Source organism: Dama dama, chromosome 19 (genome assembly GCF_033118175.1).
Source record: "Dama dama isolate Ldn47 chromosome 19, ASM3311817v1, whole genome shotgun sequence".
NCBI lineage: Eukaryota > Metazoa > Chordata > Mammalia > Artiodactyla > Cervidae > Dama > Dama dama.
In genome coordinates, this window is record NC_083699.1 from 19,139,799 (window position 1) to 19,161,278 (window position 21,480).

General features: G+C 33.1%; 1 protein-coding gene across 1 annotated transcript in view; it reads right to left on the bottom strand.

Moving 5' to 3' along the window:
* BCHE (butyrylcholinesterase) overlaps nucleotides 1-17,172 on the bottom strand; it is a 68,130-nt gene extending 50,958 nt beyond the window's left edge. Inside the window, exons 1-2 of the mRNA XM_061168261.1 lie at nucleotides 16,997-17,172; nucleotides 9,154-10,678 (exon numbers count right to left, since the gene is read on the bottom strand). Of these exons, the coding sequence (XP_061024244.1) occupies nucleotides 9,154-10,678; nucleotides 16,997-17,111 (1,640 nt within the window). The 5' untranslated portion in view covers nucleotides 17,112-17,172. The remainder of the gene's footprint in view (nucleotides 1-9,153; nucleotides 10,679-16,996) is intronic.
* Between the last annotated feature and the right edge of the window lie 4,308 nt (nucleotides 17,173-21,480).

Here is a 21,480-nt window from a genome sequence, read left to right on the forward strand (position 1 = left end):
ATTCCCAACTAAATCCTCAACTAACTCTTAAGGGAGAGGAAAGTATTTGAAGTGATACAACATTGATGCATTCATGATAACAATAAAATAAATCCCAGAGGATCTGAACCCTGACCTCTTTGTAAAGTCATCAAAATGTTTCAGTTAAGTTAATTACGATAAGACACCACAAATAATTATAGAATCGGAGGGCAAGAACTTTTTCTTTCACTCTGGAAACCACATGAACTATTATCTGTCAAAAACTCTAATTACAAGCCTGATAATAACTAGACGAGATGGTCAGATGAGTCTTTCACAAACTTAAACTTGTCTCTGTATGTCATGATGTCTAATTTTAGTTTCTTCTCTGTCCTTACCTCCGTAACATTATCCAGGCAAGTATCAGCATGCTAACATGTTAAAATTATAAGTTTGTAACCAAATGCATTTCGTAAGCATATTTAATGACTGCTTTCAATAATTCATGGTGAAGGCAGTCTGGTGAATGGATAATAGAAGGAAATGAAAGTTAATAGTCTTGAGTCATAGTTAATCTTTGTTCTGTCACCTATTAGCTCCAATTCACTATTCTTCTATGAACCACACTCTTCTCATCAGAAACTGTTAGATAGCGTCATCATTTCAGCAAATTTTCATTCTAATAATAGCATACATATATTTTATACCTTGTCAGTTTAATCGTACTGTCCACTTTAAAACTCTCTTCAACTGCTACCCTTTTTTAGTATATTTAAGAAATCTCTTAAGAGGTATATTGTAATTAAGTCCTAGAATATTTATTTCAAGTTGAAAAATATAATAAAAATAAACTCAAGTGTAATTTTAAAATTAATTTCTAGGTGACAGGATATGAATTCTATCAAATGAGAACAGATACATGCTAAGTACCAGTACAGAGAGTTAGAATAAAGGGGCACCAGTTCTCCACTAACATTTTCTTTTTAACTTTTCTTCAGTTTTTCTATTACCTTTTAAAAATATAAAATGATTCCAGGAGATGAAAAAGAAAACATACAAAGAAAACAGATTTGTTTGAAAAATAACTGGAATTGAAATGCTATTTCAATCACTTTATTTCTTGTGTCATATACACGTAAATACAAGAGAAATATACCTATTAAACACTGCTGCTAAGTCGCTTCAGTCATGTCCGACTCTGTGTGACCCCATAGAGAGCAGCCCACCAGGCTCCTCTGTCCCTGGGATTCTCCAGGCAAGAATACTGGAGTGGGTTGCCATTTCCTTCTCCAATACTAAACACTAAATATTATTAAATCAAGTTTACATAAATATTAGAAAATAAGCATATTCCTACTAGTATAATGAAGTTATGGAAGCACATGTGTAATACCCATCTTATATATAGCTGGAATATAGCTATGAAGTTCATCATTTTATAAATCTGGCAAATCTGTAAATTTCTGATGGTTGTAATTATAATTTAGTACACAGAAGCAAGCCTAATTTAAATTCCAACAATTATTCAAAATAATCTTGTGCACTAAGAAATTATGACTCAGCATTCATTCTCACCTACTTTCCAGGACAAATGTCATGAACTGTTCTTATTTATTTTATACAGATCAGTAAACCAGGGGACTGAAAGTTTAGAAATATATTTTTGTTCCTATGTAAAAAGTTGTTCCTCACACTCCAAGGGAATGAATACTAAATAAATAAGACACATGAGGATATCAGCAGGTATACTGCTGTGCGATTACTAAAAATACTTTGCTAAGTAACTTGGTTTCATGATATCAAAATAGTACAAAAAGTATTTGTGTCATACCATTTATTTCTGGCAAAAAAAAAAAAAAAAGTATTAGGAGACATTAACCAATTTAGAGGATCCTGAATAAACGAATTCTCACCAAAGAAACAGAAGAAAGTTAATTGCCTCAAATTTGTAGTTTACCTTTGTTTGTTTGAAAACTTGATTAATGCTGAGCCAGGAAGTTAAACAATTGTACATTTTGGGGAGGAAGCCAAGTTTAAACTTAAATAAGAATAGATTGAAGTAGTTTATGTTTGGTAGGGGAAAAACAGAATTTTTTTAATGAAATAGAGGAATGCAGTTTCCTGTCAATGATAAGGTTTATTTCAACATGTCAATAAGGGAGGTATATTTATAGCCTCATTTTTTCAGATAGGAAAACACGGTAAGGGATGTTAAGTAACTTGACTGAGATTATATACAAAGGATCCCTAGGAAGATTAACACTGGACACACAGGGCTATCACTCATGATGGAGAAGGCTATGTAACTGCACTGTGAATAGCTCTACTTGAGGCTGTGCCCTGGAGGAATTCTGAATATAGCACCCAGCGAGAACACAGTAAACAAATGATGCTCTGCAGCAGCAGGAGGCAATTGGAGGGGTCCAAGAATAACGATCCTCTATCTGACGTTATACTACTAATTGTATTTTGGCTTGTTTTCCTCTTTTAGCTGTTCTGGTCTGTTTGACAAATCAAGTTTGATTTCACTAATTTCCTGTATCACTGAGGTAGTGCTGAAGATACATCATTAAGTGCTGGTTAATCTAATCTATTGGTCATCAAGGTAGTGACCAGATGAATAACTTATGGATATATATATATATGTTATATTGATATTTTAATATCTATTATAGGATACTGGGTGTGATGCACATGGGGACATGCCTGCTATTTGGATCTAGATTTAAATTCATTTTTAGAAATGAGATTGAGGGAAAAGCAAAAGCAAGAAAAATGCATATAGATAGTAATTTCAATTAGATAAGGCTTAAGTTATATTGTATATATTTTATAAGGAATTTCAAACCATGCAACTAAAGACAGCAAATTCAAATACTATTTAGTGCTCTCACAGGATAATGTTTCCTTTATTTTTGCAAAGAAATCAAATTTTACAAGTTTTTTTTTTTTTTTAACCTACATCTTAGAAATTGACAAGTGTTTTTAAAGTAACTGAAAAAATGAATTTCATGGAACTGAAAGAAATACATAAAGGTTAAGATTCTCTTAAAATAAAAATGGGGTTGGGCTTTCATTGTCATCCATGATGGAATAATTGAAATTGGATTAACTGTCCCACCATAAACAAGTATATACCGGACCAAAAGCAAAAAACAAAACAATAAAATGATGAGTTTCAGGAACTGGTTAACAGGCAACACAAGTCTATGTTATTTGAGAGAAGAGGAATTTCAAGGTGAGGCCATATTTACTGTGGTTACTCACATGAAGATAATTGGCTATCCAAGATGCAGGGAGCTTGAACCTAAGCAGAGTACAGTAGCTTCACTGGGGCTAAAAAACAGAAATAAGAATTCTGGGGTATTGAAGTAGCTAGAATCTGTGGGACAGGTCTCCCTGCACATCTTTGGCTGAGGCCTGGGCTGAATATATTCAAAGCAAGAACATGAGAGGCTGGGAATAGAGAGAAGATACTGCATGGCTGACAGCAGAAGAGATGGGACAGCTGGGGAGTGAATAACTAATATAATGTTGTCAACACTTTGCTTTCATCTCATTAATATGCAGGCCAGCTGAGTGGAAGGCCATAACTTCAGAGTCAGGAGACTCAGTCTATCTCTACCATGGTGTGTGTATACTCGTGTCTTGTCCGGCTCTTTGCGACCCCATGGACTGTAGCCTGCCAGGCTTCTCTGTCCATGGGATTCTCCAGGCAACAATACTGAAATGGGTTGCCATTTCTTATTCCAGGGGATCTTCCCGACCCAGGAAGATTGAATTTGCATGTCCTGCATTGGCAGGCATTTTCTTTACCACTGTACCACATGGGAAGCACTCTCTCCACTCTTAATACACACAAAACAAGTAACTGTAACATCCTCAGTGAAAACAGACATTAGTTTAAGTTCTGCCATCTTAAAGAGTCTATATAATATTTTGGACCTTTCATGGATTCACTCAAAATATAAAACCAAGTCTATACATACTTCAGACAAATTGAAGTATATACACATCCCTTAATTGAACTGTCTGGTAAAATTAAAAACAAACAATCATCATTCAGTGGAAGCATATATTCTTCAGAGAAGGCTAAAATAATATAGAATTTCTGCTGTATCATCCACAAAGTCTATTATAAATGTGAAAATTTCTAGACATGCAAAGAAATAGGAAAACAGTACATGAACCTATCAACCAGATATTGAATGAGCAACTTACAGCAGCTATTTTAAATATGTTCAGGAACTTAAAGAATAGTATTTTTAAAAAGAAAACAGGGAGGAACTCAGCAAAGTAGTGAAACTACTGAAAAAATTCAATCTGAAAACTAAAATAAGTGAAATAAAAAATTCATTGGTTAACTTCAATCACAGATTGGAGATGATAGAAAAAGAGTCATTGAGCTTGTAGAGAAAATTTTAAAATGTATCTAATTTGCAAATCTGAAGAAAAGGCAACAGAAGCTTAGTGACCTGTGGGACAAAATTTAATAGTCTAGTGCATGTATAATTGGAGTTCTAGAAGGAGATGAGAGTGAGAATGGACAGAAATAATATTTGATGGAATACTGACACAAATTTTCTCAAATGTGATATTAAAAATTACTGAGAAAAAGCTTAGCAAACATCAGACAAAAACAAAACAAGACAAAAATCCCTAGACAAATCATTCTTGGAAATACCATGGATAAACAATTGAAACCAAAGATAAACAGAAAAGTTTGAAGTCAACCAGAGGAAAAAAATTTTTACATTGTATAGAGAGGACAATCATACAAATAAAGGTTCACTTTACATCAGAACTGAAGAGATAAGAAGACAATGGAACATATCTTTAAACTGATGAAAGAAAAAGAAAAAAAGATTAAACCAGAAATATATCTTTAAAAAAATCATTCAATTGAAGGAAAATAAAGGTATCTTCAGATTTAAAAAAATGCTGAGAGAATTTGTAACTATTCAAACTACCAGTGAGAAATTCTAAAGGATGTTTTTTAGCACAAAGGAAGACAATTCCAGATGACAATTAGAATCTATAGGAAGAGTCAAGAACACTGAAGTGGACTGCCATTTCATTCTCCAGATCTTCCCAACCCAGTGATAGAATACAGGTCTCCTAAATTGCAGGTAGATTCTTTACCATCTGAGCCACCAGGGAAAGCCCACTAAATATACAGGTAAACATAAAAGACTATGTTTTTTATTTTATGAATTTACATTAATATAACTTGATTGTAAAAAACAAATACAATTTTAAGAGATATTTTATATTATACATTGCATAAACATAGGACAATATAAAAAATGAGGAGAATACATGAAACTTTATTGTTAATTTCTTATAGTTGTGAAGCAGTTAAGAGTGAAATGGAAAATAGGAAGCATGAATTGTTTAGAAAGTGGGAAATGTCAGCAAAGTGGGTCAGTATTAACTCTAAGTACATAGTTATAAGTAAAACAATTTTAGTGTTAAAACAAACACTAGGGAAAAAATAAAAGACAAACTAAGCATCCATAAAAAAATACAATAGAATAAACATTAGATTAAAGAACAAAGAGTTGCAAAGGAGCAATAAGAAGGATGGATTAAAAATAGCAAGATGGTAGATGTAAACAAAACACATTGATAATTATACTAAATGCCAAATGGGTTAACCATGCTAAATCTAAGAAAGCTTTTTTATTTTTTTAATTAGATGAGTTACAGTAAGAGGATGGAACAAAATATATTGTGCAACCAGAGCATGAGAAACTTGATGTATCTCTTTTAATATTAGGCAAAGTCAATTTCAGGATGGAGACATTTCAAAATGATAAAAGTCAACTAATCAGGAATACATAATCCTAAATGTATACAGAATTAATAGTATAAATTTAAAATAGTAAAAGGAAAATTAGTAGAGTTAAGTTGAGAAATAAACAGAATCACAATTATAGTGAAAGATGTTAATACCCTTCTCTCAGTATTTAAAATACGTAGACAAAAATATTAAAGACCTGAGAAACCATGGACTAATTACTTTACAGAACATATCATACCAAGTAAGAACATGCATTCTTTTCAAGAATACAATACAATAATCACCCATATGAATCATATTCTGGGTCATAAAATAATCCTCAATATATTTCAAACGGGAAAATCTTGAGTAGAATTTCTAACTAGAACTGAATTAAATTAGAAAGTCACAACAAACTATCTAGAAATTATCCAAATAGCTGGAAGTTAAATAAAAGACTACTAAACAACCCATTGGGAAAATAAAATATCGCAAAGAAAAGTTCAAAATTATTTTGAACTTAGTCCTAATAAGCAATATAACATATACTAAACATTATTTAAGGAGAAAAAGGCATTAAAACATTTTATGAACCATGTACTTGAAAATTCACTTTCCTGAATGATAATTACAACCCTTACTTCTACTTTTTACTTTCTTTATGTGTGATTTTGGGGTTATATGGGAGTAAAAATCTGCAGTGTCCCAATCTAGGCGTTACTGGCATTTAGAATGAATAATTTGTTGCTGGGGGACTATCCTGAGCATTGTAAGAAGTTTGGCAGCATCCCTGGCCTCTATATAGCTAGTAGCCTCCCCTCCCCCCCAGTTCCAGCAGTGATACTCAAAAATAACTCCAGATATTGTTAAATGTCCTTGATATGGGGAGTGGAGGCAAACCAAGGGGGAGCATCTCCCTGGGAAGAGAGCATCAAACATCATGTTTGTGGGCAAATGAATGTGAGTGGATTTCCAAACCTGACACTTAAACCAACTTTGTTACCATGGAGTTTATTTAATCATTCTAAGCTTCTATATTTATTACATAGGTATACTTTGAAAAAATAGAGTGCACACCAGGAGATTAACATTATGTTTGCCATCAAGTCAAATCTCAATGCATGTGACATATTATTATCTCTGTCCAACTGTGCAAGCATGGACTATAAAGAAACTCACTGGTTGAAATGGTATCTTGCTGAATGGTATCTATGGCTGAACTACATTAAAAAAGTTTACTTTAATCTTTATGGTTTTAATCTTGTTCATGTGAATTTACTATTATAATAAAAATCTGTCAACATTCATTTATTTCCTATTAAAATATGCTAATCATAGAAGAAAATTAGGATTAAACAATCTTTTATTCCATTAAGTATCAAATATTCTCTTCTTTGACCTTAAATATGACCATTTTGCCATAAATATGACCATTACTTCATCTGGTTCTCAGTGTTCTCCATTGTGAAATAAGAAAATATACATTTCTTGATGATTTAAACATGCAAGATATAAGCCTTTTAAAAATTATAAGCATCAATAATTTGAAGAAATATTGATGTTTCCCTTAAATTCCCTTAATAGTCCCCTTAAATTATTTATAATCTCTAGAATTGTCAGACAGAATTAAAAACATATTCAAGTGATTTAATGTGGATTAAAGCCTAGAGGGAGAGAACAGAATGAAATATACATCATTCTAAAGCAGCTCTAGAAATAAGATGTTCCTTGTTAAGCAGAAATTTAGGTTGATGTTGAGAAGGTGTGATATATTGTACAGCTACAGATAATAGCCTACATATCTTTAAAAAAAGTTTCACTTGTTCTTACTGAATCCAAATATTTGTTAAGTGGGACATATACCAATCTCAGTACTTCAGTGAGTGTCCAATAAAACCATAACTTCTCTTTCAAGAAGTTAGTTCTTAGTCTAGTTTAGGAGGCTCAGAATACAATGAAAGATATCATTAGATACATGACTGTCAATAGTTTCTCTGAGAGTGTAAAACAGGTCTGAAACAATTACAACTCTTAGAATTAAAGATACTCTGTATGAAACATGTAATGAGCCAAAACTTAACGAAATATGAGGACTTGTGTCATTAAAAAGGAGAGAGGTAAATTTTCTAAACAGGGCACACTGCAAGAACAGGCTCTAAGGTGTAGTTAAACTTGAAATCTTTGATATTCATGAGATAACTCCTCTACCAAGGAAATAGGTACTGGGGAGAATGGGTTGTAGCAAGGTTACAGAAGCATCTTAATGCCAGATGGAAGAGTTTTAGCCTTATATACAGTGAATAAGTGTCAAAACATTTTGAGAGGAATTATATCATACAGGTACTTTGTAGAAAGATACCTACAATAACATGAAGCAGCTACACAATGAATTCCAAATGGAGGATGTAAAAGAAAACCAGAAAGAAAATCATTCCCAAAATGCTTTTTGATTATAAAGATAGGATGACAGATCGGATTAATGCATCAATCAGTTTGTGAGTTTCTGTAAGCATTTTTCAAAAAAAGAGATGCCCCAATTTTTATTCTTTTGGTTATTCTCACTGATACAAACTGTTTCAGTGTATAAAATTCAATTTGAGGTTACATACTATTACAAAATCCTTATTTTTTATATACATGAAGTATTAAAAAATAGAAAATATATTGATATTAAAAGAGCTTTTTTTCTCTGACTATTGAAGACATAACATCAGAATATTTATAACATATGAGGGAAAATATGTTCTTTTGTAGCATCTCTTATTATGTAATGTCACCTTTGTGACTACTCAAGTGGAAAACAGCTTAGCTAAACAAGATGAGCCTTGCAGCTCTTGCTCAACAAAGGTTACCTAAAACCTCTGAAAAAACATATTAGGGAATAAAAAACGTTGATAAAATGTCAAGTTCTCTATTCTGAGTAATGTGAGGGCCAACCCTAACACCATCCTGCCCTTTGATTTTCCTGTGATGGCATGTCTTTCTTCGTGTACCAGATAACAGTGTATCACTGCTGAAGAGCATGAGCAAAACAGATATTCCTGCTCCTTCTTAAACCTGTGAATGCTGTGAACTTTTAGGCTGAAAAATACTTGACAAGGTGGATATCTTCTTCACAAGGTGGACATCTAGTTCCATACAAACTTTGGCGAACATTGTTAAAGTACTTTATCGTGCTTTGGAAATGAAATCAGAAAATATTTTTCATAAAAGTTCTTTGATTATTTCTTTTAAGCACTCCAATGTAAGGAACTGAAATGTACTACATAATGAAAAACAAAACCAGCTTAAGGTGTGAAGAGAATAAATAATCAAAATGTTTCTGTACCTTGAATGAAGTCTACACTGGGGACCATGAAAAACTAAGCAAAACAAAACAAACAAGAGTAATTACAAAAATTGGCACTTACCCATATTTTGCAAAATTTGCCCAGCGTTTCATAATGGATCTACTAAAAATTTCCTCAGCTTTTGTGTAATTAACTCTTCTTTCCAGTGGTAAACCAAAGACAAATTCGATCTCATAACCATGCATCACTCCCATCCATTCTGGCCAAGGGAGTTTGGAGGATCGGTGCTCAAAATAGTAGAAAAAGGCATTGTTTCCCATATCTGAGAACTTTTTGGTGAACTCCAAAGCAGGACATATGATATTATAATCCCCAACAACATCATCCAAGGCCTCACGGTAGTTTTCAGCTCTCTGATCATCTAACCAGTCCATGTAGTGGAAAAGGATCGATTCCTTTCCAAGCTCACTCACTCCTGGAAAAAATATTTTCAAACCTTCTTGAAATTCTTTTCTAGTTATAATACTGTTGTTATCTTTGCTGAAGCCAGGAGCACCATATACTAAAAATGCTGTCCCTTCATCTTTATTAACACCCACCAAGATCTGGGTTTTTTTGAACTGTCCAAGTTGGAGTAGTGTGTCTGGCATGTCAGTGAGAAAATCACCATCCACAGTGGGACCAAAATTTACTGATAAGAGCGTACCAGAGGGGACAACAAACACTTCATGAAGAAGAATCTCCTGGGGATCTTTATGTCGAAGACATTTGATTATCTCAGTGTCATTTTCTCTAGAACAACCAATAAATTTAGCTAAAGTCAATGTTCGGTTCCTAGCTTCATAAAGAGATGTCACTGCCCAAGGAGCATTAGAGGATCCACTTTGCAGAATAGCTCTGGTAAACAATGGGTGGCTTTTAGGAGAAAGTAAATGAAGGCTAACTGAAGCTGCTCCTGCACTTTCTCCAAAGAGAGTTACACTTTTAGGATTTCCACCAAAGGCTGCTATATTTTCTTGAACCCACTGAAGAGCTAACTGTTGATCAAATAGACCCACATTCCCTGGTGCTTCAGGATTTCCTGGTAAAGCTAAGAATCCAAGGGCACCTACTCTATAGTTCATTGAAACCACAATAACTCTTTCAACCCGTGCCAGAAACTTGCCATCATAAACATGCAAAGATGATGTTCCAGTCTGAAAACTACCACCGTAGATCCATATCATTACAGTAGCATTTTTTGGTTTAGGTGTTGGAATCCACACATTCAGATATAAACAGTCTTCACTGAGGTCAGTGTTTGGGTTCCACATCTCTGATCCAAGGAAGCCTGGGAAACTTTGATCTGTGTTCTGATAACAAGAATTTGCATATTTTGTGGCATTCCAAATATCAGGCCACTTGGTCAAGGATTGTGGCTTTTTGAATCGTAGTCTACCAAGAGGTGGCTGTGCATACGGGATTCCAAGAAAGGCTGTTACTGTGCCACCAAGTACTGGCAAGTGCATCCCCCTGACTTTTCCATTCTTGGTGGTAATTATGATGTCTTCTTCAGTGTGTGACTTCTCAAAGAGGACCCAGAGCAGAAGGAACCGCAAGATAAATCTCATGTATATGACTGTACTCCGGCTCTGCATATTGGTTTCTGCAAGAGAGGTAAGTAGGAAGTTTTAACAGCTTCATGCATCTAATGTTACATTTTATTGATGATAATTAACTAAAATTTAGCAGTTCTTATTAATTCTATAAATTATGAAAACTAATTATCTGCTACTGCTACAAAGAATAGAAAATGGATGGGCATATTTCAGTTATCAATTTAGGAAAGAAATGAGTGAAATGGGGAAAAAGAAATGATTTCAATTTGAAGAGATTCATTTACAAACCTCTGTAAGAAAGAGAGATTTAGTACTTTAAGGAGAAAATTTGTCCAAGGCATGAGTGTGTGTGTGTGTGTGTGTGTGTGTGTGTGTGTACATATATATATGACGTTACCAGGTATCAAGTGGCAGTCTATTTATGATAGATATAGTAGATTAAATTTCTACCATGGTTAGAGGAAGAAATGCAAGCTCACTTATTCTCTAGAATATATACAGTTCTAATCATGGCTGACTGGCTCTTGACAGAACTATGAAGTGGGTTAAGAAACTCTAAGGATCTTCAGACTTGTATTACTGTCTTTTTCCATTTTCACAGTCCCATCTGTGGTCCTTTTTGCCTTAGTGGTTTTTTCCTCTGTATAAGCATAAGCATAGTGTAAGGTCAGAAGAGAATTTGGACAAGCAATTCATAAAATGTTAAGTAACAAAAAAACACAGTAGCTGCCATTTATCCTACAAATTGTGAAAACAAACAAATCTACTACCATTATAAAGGTCTATCAGAAAAATTAGACAGAGAAGACCAGATATATACCAGTCCTTTGGAACCAAATAACCATGAAGGGTTTTTCTATCTAAATTATGTTGTCAATGAAGAGATTGACTGATAATGTAATGTGTGGATGAAGAAATCAATTTGGAAGAAATTTTACACTCAGAGATGACTCAACACATGTCTTAATCTGTTAATTTATTAAAGCATATGCAACTAGGGAGGTTAAATGTGTTAGCATGGTCAGATTTGTTTATATTCTGGTAGTGGACAGTGAAATCAGAGGATTAAAATTGAGGAATTACTGGGAAAAGCAGGGGAAGCAAAAGTAATCTTTGATACCTACCAAATCATCACTACTTGACATTTCATGAAATAATATTTATTTAATAATATGAAAAGAACATTTGGGGAAATCAAAGTTTTATTAAAAATTCATAATGCACAGTTGAGTTTCTTTTCAATAAAGACATTTAAATCACATTCTGAAACTCTATGTGACAAAGGATAGAAAAATGTAATGCAGATATCATCTGAAAGAACTAATATCCTTATACAACTGAGGAAAAAAAGAAAATCTGATTAAAATTGTCAAATACAAACACTGATTCTCATCCATAAAACAAGAGCAAATTTCCACACATGTACTAAATATTTTCTTCATTATGTTTTGAGAGTATAATAATAAATCCAAACTATGTGTCCAAGAAACTAATCCTGTGAGCACTAAGAATTTGTATTAGATTTTTTATTCTTTTTCTTAAATTTTAGATTGTCTTAGAAGGCAGTGATTTAGGCACTACCTATTAAGATAACTGTCTTAGATCTGTGATCCTCACAGTTAATGAGCCTCATTCACCATTGTTCACAGGACAGCCAGTAACCAACAGGTAATTTTTGATCCCCACTAATCCATTGTGTACACTATTTTGTTCAGTGTACAGTACTTATAGATGTATATCCATTTCTACCTCTATCTCTGTTTCTTTGTCTATGATTATGGCTATGTCTATACTTATATATATTTATCTAATTCTATTTATATCTGCATGTTTATGCATATATACACATATACATTTATACACAATGATTGCTATAAAAAAGCCATGAGATTTTTTATGCTCTCAATTTTGAAATTAATGACTGTGTTATTACCAATAAAACATACTATTGAAGTATATAATATTTTAACACTATATATATACTATTATGAAATTTAGATATTATAGTCAAATTAAATATAATTTTTTTCTAAAAATAATAAATATAATGTCATGGTAATATACTCTTGCATGGAAAATCCCATGGACAGAGGAACCTGATAGGCTACAGTCCATGGGGTCGCTAAGAGTCAGACATGACTGAGCAACTTCACTTTCACTTTTCCCTTTCATGCGCTGGAGAAGGAAATGGCAACCCACTCCAGCGTTCTTGCCTGGAGAATCCCAGGGACGGGGGAGCCTGGTGGGCTGCCGTCTGTGGGGTCGCACAGAGTCCGACACGACTGAAGCGACTTAGCAGCAGCAGCATGGTAATATAAAGATTCCTGTAAACTTGACACTTGAGGCTTCCCTGATGGCTCTGTGGTAAAGAATCTGCCTGCCAATTCAGGAGCCCTGGTTCGATCCTTGGGTCAGGAAGATCCCTTGTAGAAGGAAATGGCAACCTACTCCAGTATTCTCACCTGTGAAATCCCATGGAGAGAAGAATCTGGGAGGCTACAGTCCATTGGGTACAAAGAGGTGGACACAACTTAGTGACTAAATAGCAGCATCAGTAGCAAAGTTGACACTAATAAAATTTTATATTTCAGAGAGTTAGGAGTTTTAGAGATACTGCTACCACATACTACAGTTTTATTTTTCCCCCTTCTGATAAATCCTAAGACATTTCTTCTAAATAATTGGAGGTAGGCATTTGGCCTAGTTCAATCAATCTCTCCTGAGTCTAATAAAGATTGTATTCTTTTTGTTTCATTTTATATAAACCATATAACAGATCCTGATAATTTTTGATTTCTGACAGTTTTCAAACTTTCATTCTATTGGTTTTTAATTTTATTTTAATTTTAATTTTATTCCATAGAGAATATAAAATTACTATCAACATATTTTTGTATGTAATTAATAAATATAATTATTTTCATTACATGTATTAAAAGGTTGTAATAACATTCCATGTCACTTAATTTATTTATATAAGTACTTGTATGCTTTTATTTATATTCTGTGCCAAGTAGAACTTAATGTTATATAATATGATTTATATGAATTATTTTTCTTTTACAACAGTGATATCTATGAGTCATCACCTTGGTATTAGTATAAGTACTTACACCTTGCAATTGTAAATAATGTAATTAGTAACATTCAATCATATAAGCCTGTGTTTATAGCAAGAATGGCAATATAATTCTAATTCACCTTGGTGTTAACCTGATGGAGTACATTTTAAACACTATATTATTAAATCTAGGTTTTAACATGAAAATATGCTTCTATTTGCATACTCATTATTAGTGTAAACTAATATGTTTATATTTATTTGCATGCATGCTAAGTCACTTCAGTCATGTCCAATTCTTTGTGACCCTATGGACTGTAGCCTACCAGGCTCCTCAGTCCATAGGGTTCTCCAGGCAAGAATACTAGAGTGGGTTGCCATGCCCTCCTCCAGGGGATCTTCCCAGCCCAGGGATTGAACTCTGGGTCTCCTGTGGCTCCTGCATTGCAGGAGGATTCTTTACTGCTGAGCCACTGCAGTACTTTATTTAAGTAAGAATAATTTTTTTTTTCATAAGGTAGTATTCTCTAGTCTAACATGTTGCACTGCAGTTTTACCATTAAGAGATGCTTATGTTTTTAATATACATTATCACATGATTAAGCAATCAAAAGGTAGACAAAGGAGATTAAACAAATGTTATTGCTCTGTATCTCTGTTTATTAATAATTAAAGTATTCAATAAAATTTCATTCATTTCATCCTCTAAATTCTGTGGCAAATTGACTACTGGCACATTAAACAATTTAAATTCTGAGAACACATAACATGTTTATCACAAAGAATGGGGTAAATTTTCATACCAAGGGCAATTTAGAAATACTCAGTTTAGATCAACTAATTTATTGTAATAATCTTTAATACTTGATTAAAGGCAGAAGTTTTGTTTTGAATTGCAAAAGAAAATTGATGGGAGTGGGGAGGGAGACAAACCTGGAAAATAATGAATACTACAGTGTTCCAAGTTTATCAAATGCTCCAGAATATCAAAATCTACTGGCAATTTGGGGAAATTATTCTAAACTTAAAAAAAAAAAAAACTTTCAAAATTAAAAATGTAAAAATGTATTTTCTTCTTTTTGCATTTTTAATTCAATTTTGAAAGTAGTATCAAAATTCCTTGACTAGTTTTAAAAATATGCTATGCTATAAGATATGGGTATAATAAAATTATTGATATAAAAAGCTGTTTATTTGTCATATATTTTCATAATTGGATATCAACCAAATTTTCAAAATAATTGGGCAGTCAAGGACTTATTAAAGGATGGTCAAGCAAAACCTGTTAATAGTTTTCGCTGAATGCAGTCTTCTTGTCTTTTTAAAAAAGTTTTAGTATTATGCATACTTCTATATAAAAATAAAGACTGTTAAAATGGTAGGAAAAGAACCATCTAGATAATATGATCTAGAACAAGGGCCACTAAAATGCAGATAGTCCAATTAAAACAACTGAGTCTTTATATCAAACCTAAAAAGCTTGTTTTGTTGTAGGCTAAGTGAAGCGGGGAATTGAGGAAGTCTGTTTATAAACTATACCACTGTCTTTCAGCAATCCTTCAGATACCCAATAGACACTAAAAGGATGTATAGATAGAAGACACTATGTTAGGTATGAAACACAGATCTATAACTTTCCTCAATTAGGAAAAAAATTCACAAATTTTTATTGTGTGAATAATTTGAATATTTAATATTAGATATCTTGGGTCTTCTTGCAAAGTTCAATCTGTTCTTAGGTTGACATCTATTCATTTATAATTTTCCATTTGGAACAGTTCAATTTTGATAAGAATGAGCAGATTTTGGCATGAAAGCATTAAAATGAAGACAACATATAATTTAAGCATGCATTATTCATTGTTACCAAGAAATAAATCAAAGCAGAAATTAAATTTGTAAATAAGATGTCATTTGCTTATATTTTAAAAGCTGAAATATGGAGTATATCCCTATACTTTCTTTTTTTAGCTTTCTTTTTTATTTTTTTAAATCCTGAAACTATGCTAACACATTTACAGGAGACTTGGAAATTACAGAACAAAGTTATGTATAGTTCCACTATATATTACAAATTTCTGTTTCAAATAAATATATTAAGATTTTTAGTTGGAGTTTCACCAAATGTTTTCTTATGATTAAAAAACTAAGGACAATAATGTCTGGGAGAACAAAACAGAACTTTGCAAATTCAATTAGAAATTTAATTTGCATCCAAAAGACCACTCTATTTCAAACACACAGAATTCTAAAGGTTGTCATTTAAAGTAAAAATCATTCTTTAAAACCTCATGCTTATCCTTAATAACCACATAAATGACATATAATTATATTTATCATAGCTATGAGATATATTATGGAAGGCATTATACAGACTAGTAACAGTAACTCCTAACCGAGTTTATTATTATGCAATGTAGTCATAAAAAGTTGGAAGGGATAACTTAATTTTTTTTTAATTACTAATAGAAATCATAAATAGTGAAATAATTTTGTTCACATTTCAGTTCACTTTTAATCATTCATATGGTTTTATAAAAACTCAATGCTTAATCCTCTGGTTAAACAAGAATTGATATCAAAATAAAGGTAGATTTACAAAATTATAGGATGAGCAGAAAGTATTTGCTATTATTTCTGTAATAATAAAAATAACAGCATATGTAAAATACTTTTCTATAAATACACATATTTAAAAAAGAGAATAAACAGGGCAAACTAGGCAAAAGTTTGTAAATCAAATCAAGAAATAGATCTTTCCTTTTACACAGAACAAACTTAGACCTTTCCTTTGCAAATTTATTTTGGTAAAGTTTCAGATGGCAAAATGTTAAGTACTCTGTAAAACCAGACAATAAGAGAACTATTCATTTCAAACCACTTTAAAAAAAGAAAAAAATAAAGAGAGTAAGATTGGTCAAGAAACACTTTTGTTACTCTTTTAAGGAGACATTCACCAAACAGAGCATTTAAGGGTAAAACACAGCATAAAATGTTTTTCCCTTAGAGGGTGCATTAGGAACATACAATACAGTGATCCCATTAAGTGCTACGGTCCTTTACACAAAGTTGAACAAATTCATTGTTTCCTTAACAGTTAAATGGACTCAGTCTGTGTTCCCTGAATGATCAGAAGATTTGATGCATGTGGCTGCTCCCTTCATCTGTCCCATTTCCAGTGACTGCCTCCCACAGAGCACCAAGGGGGCACAGTAAACACGTGAAGGGATCACATTCCTCCTACAGAATGAGCTTCAGGGTAACTTCCATCTCTACAGGAAGGCGTAAATTCAGAGCAACTTACCCGACTCACTGCAACAAAGAAGATAAAGTTTGCAAGAGGTGGCAATCATATAATACTTCAGGGAAATGCAGGATGCAGCTGCCGCTCCAGCCTGTAAATTGGACGGCACTGACATTACAATCAACAGTTACTGACAAAGCTCGCGAGAGTTGGCAGCGGCAACTTGCTCTGGAAGCAGCCAATCTTTACTTTCTGACATCTGCTCAGAGGCTAACTGTACGAATGCTGTAGTGATTCATTTACAAAAGTATTGCCGGAGTCGTGTTTTACGATGGCAGGCACTCATCTAGGGTGAAGACAAAGAAAGCCACAGAGCAGATGCTGAAATTGAACAGAAAATACACAGGGTTTTTCTTTTTCTTTTTTTTTTAATCGTTTGTTTGTTTTCATTTTCTTTTCAAACACCACCAGAACTTTTAAGGTTTTATTCTCCTTTATGGAATCTACATTTTTCTCATGCTGATTTTGATTTATATATATATATATATATATATATATATATATATATATATTGCTTTAAGAAATGTTGTTGAAATTGCTACCTTTTTTCTCATGCTGATTTTGATTTATATATATATATATATATTGCTTTAAGAAATGTTGTTGAAATTGCTCCCTTCAATCTGTGTCAGGCATGTGGCTATGTTATTGTTGTTTAGTCCCTCAGCTGTGTCCTACTCACTTTTACCACCCCATGGACTGTGGGCTGCCAGGCCGGTCTGTCTGTGGGATTCTCCAGGCAAGAGTTCTGGAGTTGGTTGCCATTTCCGTCTTCACATATAGTTATAAAGGAGTGTAAAAAATTAAGTAGGAAACTAATTATTCTGTAGATAAAACTATGAAGATCAAAAGACTAGTTTTATCAATGAATGAATGTGATATGTATGTCCTTCCAACCCCTACATCCCAACATCCATGTAAATCATACAGATCTCAGCTTTGATAATTTCCTAATTGGGGACCCTGCAGGCAGTCAAGTGTTCTAAGAAGTCACAAATTTTCTGCTTGAGACAGAGAAAATAAAATATAACGAACATTCATCACTATACTTTATAGAAAAACACATCTGTCAGCTGAAACTGTGTGAACTCTCAAGGATATATATGCATCTTTCAACCTTATCTTCCCTGACTTAGCTTTTTGGGCAAATGAAAAAAACACATAAATTTTTTTTTTTATGAACCATTTAATGCCTCACTTCTCAATGCAGTTATATTATCTCCCACAAAAGATCACTTTCATTTTTAAATCTCTCGCTATGGGGCTTGTCATGGACTAACCAGTAGGCATGTAATTGTGGATAAGTCTATTTTTTGTTTTTAAAACAAAATGCTTAAGAATTCAAATATGCAAATATAAGAACTGTCATTTGTTATTAATACTGTCTTGTGTCAGTCATTATAATTGACAGCTTACATAACTTGTTTTACTTTATTTCAACAAATATATGAGTTAAATATTACTAATTGCATTTTCAGATGAGGACAGTAAGGCTCTTAAAGATCAGAAACTTGGCTATATACATATTTTACCACTAGTAGGAGCTGGCATCAGAATTTTAACCTAGATTTTTCTGATGTCATTCCATGTCAACTGTTTCCAAGATACTAACCACTTTGGTCTTTTAAAACAATCTTTTCTGGGAAATTTGCTCCTTAGAAGGTATTTATTAGACAATGAATTTCACAGTCACAATGATTTATATTGTATTTAGAACATAGTTTGTGTAATGACAATCTAGTAACACAAAAGTTACAGAGTAAATGATTTATCTAAAGGAATAAAGATTTTTTTCAAAAACAGCACACTGACAATAACACAGTGAAGAGTAACGTGATGGCATTTCTGTTTAAAATATAGTCATTCTAGTAATCCATGTGGAACACAGTTCATTAGTTTAATATATGTGCCTTTTTTTCATTGAAATGCCAAATATCTTCTCTCCAACAGCTGCACTGCATTGTTCTGGGTTAGGATGTGGTTGATCTTATTCTCCTGCAATTATTGAGTGATGTTTTTGATGTTAGCAAATACAGGAGAACATTCTGCATATAATATCCACACACAATGAAAATATATCAGATATTAATATATTTCATTTTCATCTTTAAACAGGAAAGTAAACAATGCAATCTTTTATCCTTATATCTTTAACACGTGTTTAAGCTGGCTGACTAGCAATATCAACTGATAACAAAATCTGGCAATTTTTTCTTTTTATTTCATTTACCCTCACCGTTCCTCAGACATGCCATCCTATTTAATGCATTATTCAGTGCATTTCTTTTTCCTGTCTTATTGGAGGTTTTCTTCATTTGTGGCTCAACATATAGCAGCTACTTTACTTCTGTGATGCCAATATTTTTTCACACTTACAGCAAGAGGACTTGGTCACACAAAATGAATTTTGTTTCAAGGTTATTTGGCAAGGGTTGTTCTATTACCTGACAGAACCCTTGAGGGTTCATGATCATACTGTTGAATGTTGAGACTGCCTTCTAAGTAATGCTGCTCAAATACCACAAGAGCGTTGAAATGGTATTAATACCACTCAGGTTTTGCAACCATGTACGCTGAAGGTCTGGCAAGGCAACCATTATGGTCTTGACTGAACATTTCCAGTTAGTCTATCACACAGACTTTTTAGTTTTAAGTTTTTAATGTTACTTAATTACCACTGATCTGGTTGTTTTCTAGATAGCAGCTCTGAAGGAGATTTGAGTCAGTGTGGGAAATAATAATACCACATTATGTATTAGTCTTCATTAGGCTTACTTATGCTATGAAAATGCCCTAATCTTTCATTAATACTTTCTTTTTTACAAGAACAATGCCTTCTCTAAAAAAATATGGGTTACCAAAAAATATCCAAAGTTTTATGTATCACAGAGATGGAAAAGGTCATTTGATGTATTTCATTCTACTTTTTAAAAAAATCTACGTACATAGTTATAATCAGACATATATAAAATAATATTCAATTAGGTTATTAAAATTTTCCTTATTTTTAAAATTTATTTCATAATATTAATTTTTATTAAAATGTTTTAATGACCTAGTGATGCATTATCAATGATTGTACTACAATTTGTTGCACCATTTGTTTCTTATATGATGATAAAATAATTTGCAAGCACTACTACTTACAGACATTGTTCTAAGGACTTTGAATATATTAACTCATTCAAAACTCAAAACCACCTTTTAAGTAAGTACTATTATTATCCCTAATTTTTGGTTGAAGAAATTTAGTCAGAAAGCATTTTAGTAACTTACCAAACATCATACAGGTAATGAAAGTATTTTCTAATATTTTAAATGTAAACACTCACAATTGCCATTTTTGCAACTTTTGTCTATTTTCTTAATCTATTTTCCCAGAAGTGGAATAAGTGAACATAACTAGTAGAATGCATTTAGGTGTTTTTTGTTTTTTTTGTTTTATTTTGTTTTTGGAATTTTCTGAGGTCCTCAATAGACTGTTGAATAAGCATAGGCTTCCAACAATTCTGGGAAAAGGAGAAATATTCTTGATAGAAATAAATCTGAAATCAAAAAATCAAAAAAAAAAAATCTGAAATCAAAAAATGGGGCAAAGAACTAAACAGACATTTCTCCAAAGAAGACATACAGATGGCTAACAAACACATGAAAAGATGCTCAACATCACTCATTATTAGAGAAATGCAAATCAAAACCACAATGAGGTACCATTACACGCCAGTCAGGATAGCTGCTATCCAAAAGTCTACAAGCAATAAATGCTGGAGAGGGTGTGGAGAAAAGGGAACCCTCTTACACTGTTGGTGGGAATGCAAACTAGTACAGCCGCTATGGAAAACAGTGTGGAGATTTCTTAAAAAACTGGAAATAGAACTGCCATATGACCCAGCAATCCCACTTCTGGGCATACACACTGAGGAAACCAGATCTGAAAGAGACACGTGCACCCCAATGTTCATCGCAGCACTGTTTATAATAGCCAGGACATGGAAGCAACCTAGATGCCCATCAGCAGATGAATGGATAAGGAAGCTGTGGTACATATACACCATGGAATATTACTCAGCCATTAAAAAGAATTCATTTGAACCAGTCCTAATGAGATGGATGAAGCTGGAGCCCATTATACAGAGTGAAGTAAGCCAGAAAGATAAAGAACATTACAGCATACTAACACATATATATGGAATTTAGAAAGGTGATAACGATAACCCTATATGCAAAACAGAAAAAGAGACACAGAAATACAGAACAGACTTTTGAACTTTGTGGGAGAATGTGAGGGTGGGATATTTCAAAAGAACAGCATGTATATTATCTATGGTGAAACAGATCACCAGCCCAGGTGGGATGCACGAGACAAGTGCTCGGGCCTGGTGCACTGGGAAGACCCAGAGGAATCGGGTGGAGAGGGAGGTGGGAGGGGGGATTGGGATTGGGAATACATGTAAATCCATGGCTGATTCATATCAATGTATGAC